At 44.6% G+C, this 6,310-nt stretch overlaps 1 protein-coding gene across 1 annotated transcript in view; it reads left to right on the top strand.

Moving 5' to 3' along the window:
- Window positions 1-1,194: 1,194 nt before the first annotated feature.
- AATF (apoptosis antagonizing transcription factor) overlaps window positions 1,195-6,310 on the top strand; it is a 400,768-nt gene continuing 395,652 nt past the window's right edge. The window contains exon 1 of the mRNA XM_086954897.1: window positions 1,195-1,320. Coding sequence (XP_086811023.1) covers window positions 1,236-1,320 — 85 coding nt within the window. The 5' untranslated portion in view covers window positions 1,195-1,235. The remainder of the gene's footprint in view (window positions 1,321-6,310) is intronic.

Here is a 6,310-nt window from a genome sequence, read left to right as displayed (position 1 = left end):
GTCTGTGCAAATGTAATGGTGATTTCAATTGAAGATGTGTTGTCTGTAATTGAAGTGTGCTACCACACCATGCATATTCCACTTCACAGCACTCCATGTCACTGCATTTTACTACGCACCACTCCACTTTACACCATGCCACTGTCCTCTACTCCACTCCATGCCACTTCACTCTGCACAGCTCTACTCTTTGCCAGTGCACTCTATACAACTGCACTCTATGACACTTTACTCTGCACTCTTCACCACTAAACTTTACGCCACTCTTCTCTGCACTACTGCACTCTATGCCTCTGCACTCTGCAGCAATCTACTCTACCCCACTCCACGTCAATATACTCTGCTGTGCACCACTTTAATCTGTACCACCCTACGTCACTATATGCCACTCTAGTCTACTCTGCACCACTCCACTCTTCGCCACTGCACATTACTATACACCACTAATCTATGCCGCTGCTTTTTACGATGCTGCATTTTCCACCCCTAAATTCTATTCTGCTGCGCTGTACGCCGCTGCACTTCTACGCCACTTTACTCTGCAACACTCTACGCCAATGAACTCTGCACCAGTTCACTCTACTCTCCTCTATGCCACTCCAATACATGACACTCTATGCCACTCCATTCCACTCTTCTCTACGCCACTAACTTTTGGCCATGCTGAACAGCAGCCATCCTGATGTACAACATGGCTAAAAACACATTGGCAAAGCCAATAGCTCTTGCAAAGGTGAGACCTACCTGCTTTGCCAATACTAGTTATATCCTGCTAGCAAAGTTACTGCATCTTCGGTTATGCCTCAGATAAGAGCGCACTTACTTACATGCCAGCAGACCTGATTCATGCGGGAAACTCATGGTTTTTAAAGCAAAAAATGGCCTTGTTTTAGTTGTATCCCGCCCGATATTTCCTCTACTTCAACAGAATTTAATGGGGAAAATACCCCAATTGTTTTTTCAAATTTTCTAACTTTCAAGTTGGAAAACGTTGGCACGTATGCATGTAATACCAATAAATATAATCGGATAAATGAACTGCATATTCCGTCAACTGCTGAGGTCCCAAAAAACATCTATCGTGATTCGTAAACATGAATGAACACGCTCTGAATTACTCCGTTTACGAACCATGTCTGTCCTTTTCTGCCAGCCATACCCCGGAAGTGTTCGCGGGTTCACCAGCGTGACGTACTGTGAAAGTGCTGTGTGGATTTCCCGTGAGCTTTTTCAAGATGGCAGCGCCCTTGTCAGAGCAGCTTGAGAAGCTTTTGAACCCTCTCCCCAACCTGCTGGACCCGGAGGACGAACATGACCAGTGTAAGTATCCAGGGTTTACCGCTGGACAGAAATCACGAAAGGGTTAATCTGTAGGAAGCACGGGGATTTTATTAGGAAGCCAGGCACTGTGCAGAATTATGAAAGCGGCAACGCGTGATGGTGTTCTGGTAAAGTGAGCTGGTGATTACATCTTCCTGATGATGGGGAGTTATGGATTAACAGGGTTTTTAATAAGGAGCTCATCTGTGTGATCACGAGGTAGTAGTTTAGGTAACTAGCAGGTTTGACCACGCGAAGCTCAACTTCCTAACCTAGCATGACTACATCCTTAGAGCTCGCCACAAGCAGGACTTCAGGAACAGGCACGACCCTGGCCTTATGTATGTCATGCAACTGACACACCTGTTAGCAAGTATTTGTTTCACAAAAGAGTAGCTTCTTGCTGTGACTTTTACTGCCCAAGATACAGAACGTAATGTTAAGGTACAAAACATTAGTAAACAGTAAGCTATGCACAGCGAGTATATATCCATGTCATAGATGCTGTGTGATTTCGCTCTACACTTCAGGCGTGTTGTAGCTGTTTGAGTTTGATTGAACCCATTGAAGTATATTAATAAGCTTTTTGGATAGTCAGGTATTCAATTATATTGCAATAATGTAATTATGCCATCACCACAGCACTGGTTAGTTCTTCGTTATTTCTATGCTTTTGGTTGGTTGCAGGAAGGGTATGAATGTCCGCATCTACGATAGTTTTCAGGGTTTTTGACACCTTTATTATTAGTGTTTCAAAGGAAATGTCTGTGTCTCTGAAGCTCAAATGTTAACGTTCAGTGTTGGGTGTGGCGCATGTTCTAAAGTCTGGGGTCAAATTAAGGGGACAGTTCCATCGTTCATGCCACTCTCTGACAACAATTTAGACAAACCTTTTCTTCTTTCAAAAGCAGATGTGAGTGAGGATATGTTTTGTTTGTTCCTTGATCCATTCTGAACACTGTCAATGTACATCTGAAATTTTAGGCTATTCTCATTTACTTGCACAAGTAGAAACATGTATTTGTTGAACAATAGTGGACACAACATAGAACTTTGTGAGATGCCACAAGTCAACTTACACAAGATTTAACATTTGTTAAAGGTGGTCCTGAAGGAATGGTTGTATCCACTGTTCCTGATGTTCCCTCCTGTTTCTTCAGTCTCATGATAAGTGATTGTGGCTAATTGCATTATAGCCTGCTAACAGATTGAACACAATAATTGAGGCCTGATTGTCTTCATCCAGTGCAACGAGCAGGATTTCTGTTTTGTTGGGCAAGGCATTTTCCCTTCCTCTCATAGCTTGGCAGCTTGATTATCAGTTGTGTAGAAAGTTGTGATGTTTTGCAAATTTCTGCAGTTATCTACTTAGTTCACTTTCCCAGATATCACTCCGGAATGGAGAGCTGTCCCCGTAGAAATCAAGGTATTCCGTAGTTTTATGTTAACCAGGGTGAGAGTGGAGAGAATCTCCTTAATGCAGAATGTCGAACACGGTTGCTGCTTTGATCATGAGTGCTAGCGTTTCTAGGTCATTTGCAGGGAAAAATACTAGCTTAATAATAATACTGAAGTTTATATAGCACAAACAGCTACCTCACAAGGTGGTGTCCCGGCGCTTAGTGAGCAGCAGAATAAACTGAGTGGTTAACGACGACATGAAAAGGGATTAATGATTAAAAAGCCACGTCTTTAGATGTTTCCTGAAGCAGGACTCGGAGTTTGCATTACGAATGGAAAGTGGTAGGGCTTTCCACAATTTAGCTGTTCTAGCCGAAAAAGCTCTACCCCCAAGACGAGCTTTCGCGAATCGTGGGGCACAAAGCAAATTCAGAGTATTCGAGCGCAGGGTCCGTGCCTGAATATATTGGGGGAATCTTAATTTAAGATAGTTAGGGCACTTGCCCTGCAATGCCCGATAGGTCAAGGCCTTAAATTCAATCCTGCTTGCCACTGGTAACCAGTGCAGATTGCGCAGATGCGGAGAGACATGATACCTGAACGGAATATGTTTGATCAGCCCCGCAGCTGCATTCTGCACCATCTGTAGCCGTTGGATCGCATACTTCGGCAAACCAAGATAGAGGCCGTTAGCGTAGTCCAGCCTAGATGTTACAGTGGCATGGACTACTAATTTACGGCAATCTTCTGGCAGTAGATCCAGGAACTTACGGAGATTTCTAAGTTTATTTAGGCATCCCGCCGATACCTGTTGGATATTACAGAAAAGGAGAGGCCGTCATCTCATCTCACCCCCAGATTTTTGGCACTAGTGCTGGGGAGAGGTGGGGGCCCCATTACGGTAGGCCACCAGAGATCAGGTGAGGGCACTGGACCTTATCCAAAGAAGATCACCTCTGTTTTCCCTGCTTCAAAACTATATGCTTAATAAACTATTTTATGCATGTATGTGTACAGTGCATCTATGAGGAAGATCTTAAAATATACCTTAGGTCTTTTCCTATGAGCGCCATGTTTTGCTAAGCCTGGTACTAAATGCAGTTGAGTCGACGGGGCCAGCCAGGCACATGAGCTGATATGTTCTATCAGTGGTCCAGTGTCGATCCAGCTCTAGGGTCCCATGTAACAGCATTGGCGATACGAGCAGAGCACAACAGCTAGAGGATGTGATGGGCCTGCTTTCACGGCCAAAAGACTGGGTTTGAGGATCGGGGGGAACTTTGATACCATGAAGATCAAGTGAGGCCTGATTTACCTCGCAGCTAGCAGACTCAGGACGACGCTGTGTGGTCTCCGATGTGTGGAAGTGAAAGGCCTGGCTCAATAAACACAGCTTTAGAGGGCGGGATCTTAGTAACCCGAGTGCCATTGTGGGAATCTAGTATGCAACCATGAGAACCGAAACAACCAGTTAAGCCAGGCTCCTCGCGCAGGACTTTATCATGGAGAAGGGGTATGAGAGGAGGCCAGTGAGGCAATGGGGAATCCGCAGGTACACTGTTCAAGGAGCCCTACTTGTGATTGCCTGAAGGTGCCGTGCCTTGAGTATTTCAGAACTGAGCTTCTTTGCAGGAGAATAGTTGAAGAGACTCGAAATCCAAAGGGTGCAACTAAAGGGGATGCTTCTGAAAGCTGATAAAATTAAGAAAATAAAGGTGAGGCTTTAGATTTTTTTTTTGTTTGAAATCCTCCAGGAGATTGAAGGAGGAGAATATGGTTGGACAACTCCCGGGTAAAGAGATGGCTAATGTCCCAACAGGAGAATCAGCCATAATCCTGAACGTTCTGTGGGAATTTGCAACAAATTACCTCAGCAATTGAGGCAAAGTTCTCCACGTTTTCCACAGTAAACTCAGTTGATAAATAGCTTATCTGTTAGAATCAGGGTTGCAGGAAGTGGTGAAAGAAGTCTGAGCTGGACTCCTCAGTGGTAGATATGAAAGAACCAGTCCAAGAAGATGACTAGCTTCGATCCGGAGCCACATGTGCATTGGTCTGTGTGGAATAACAAGTTGATCACATGGAAGACACTTTCCGGGCCGTCAGCGTTGGTATCCTGGGTTTTCCTTTGGAGACTTAGAGTTATTTGACCCTTCGCGATCAGATACTAAGGCTTTTGGACCGATGTCCTCTCTCAACGTTCCCTAGCTGGAGTTGAGGGAGGGAAGGCTTACTGGATCCCTACAAGGAGCAAGACAAAAAATTGAACCAAAAGCACTGTAGTGGTGGCTTTGGGTAACCCAAAGATGGAGAGAAAAAAACTGAAAGATATCTCCAGAAAGAAACTGGCCACTACTGAGAGAAAGAATCCTGATATAGTCTGGTTACCCAGAGACTGAGACAGAAAATGATATAAACTAATCACCCTGAGTTTCAGTGAGATGCTCTGACATCCAGCGAAGTTGAGAGTGACATTTGAGGAAGTAACCCATATAGTTACACAGATTGAAGCAGCTGAGGTGTATTTGAAAGAAAGGAGGAAAGGGGCAGCTCCTCCTCTAAGGCGGGGGAGCATCGGCCCACTGCTATTTGAGCAGGAAAATTAAAATGATAATAACAAAGTTATTATAATTTAATTTTTCTGCAGGTTCGGCACTGGGTTAGGGCAAGGCTAGAGGCACAGGGAGAGGAGTGGTTTGCACCATCCAAGTGTGCATGACTGCCTGGCCGGCCGTTTTGGCCCGGCCAAACAGTCATGCGCACTTTGCATGTTCCCCACCAGGCTCCAAAACACAGCCTGGTAGGGAACATGGCCAGGCCCCCAGTCCCCATCTGAACACTGATCCATAATATTCAGATCAATCAGAACGCTGCATTGTGATTGGCTATGGGGAGCCTGGGTGCTTCCTGGTTCCGGGACTCGCCGGAGAAGCAGAGGAGAGGCACGGCTGGTTGAAAAGGTAAGTAGTATTTAATTTTTTACATATTGTTTCCCCCACCCACCCTTGGTACACCGTGTGTTTTGGAAGACTGGTTCTGTTTGGATCTGGCATGATGATTAATCCCTTATGTCATTATTTTAGCCTTCTCTGTCCCCCACCCTGCTCAGTGTTCCTACTGTTCATATGGGGCAGTTAGATATCAAATTACTTGTAACTCTGCGGTGAAACGTATTAAAAAATTGAAGCTGTGTATGGTACGTGTGATGTCTCTTTGAGACCCAACAAAAACCGTTGAACTGTAAAATGCAGTTGAGACTGCTGGAGGAAAAGCAGGCCTCGAAAAATGTAGTCGCCAGATCTAGCTATTTTTAGCACCTACTAGTCCCATCTAGCAAGTAAACGTAGGCTGGAAAGGAACAGTTGCTCTGTTCATTTAGAAATTGAATTAGAAATAAAGAAGCCATTAAATCTTGTATTTATCTTGACACATTTGTCGTCAATTCTAGGAAAGAGGTCAAATGTCAGTTTGCACTTCTTCAGTACATTCCAGGTATTATAAATCAGTCGCTCCTTCCTGCAGATTATTATAAATCAATCACTCTTACCCGCGAAACCTCAGTGGGACAGAAAGTAAAGTGTTCCCGCCA

The sequence above is a fragment of the Lissotriton vulgaris genome, chromosome 2_1 (assembly GCF_964263255.1).
Source record: "Lissotriton vulgaris chromosome 2_1, aLisVul1.2, whole genome shotgun sequence".
Lineage (NCBI taxonomy): Eukaryota > Metazoa > Chordata > Amphibia > Caudata > Salamandridae > Lissotriton > Lissotriton vulgaris.
The sequence above is the reverse complement of the archived record's forward strand: the minus strand, read 5'-3'. Positions and strand labels throughout refer to the sequence as shown.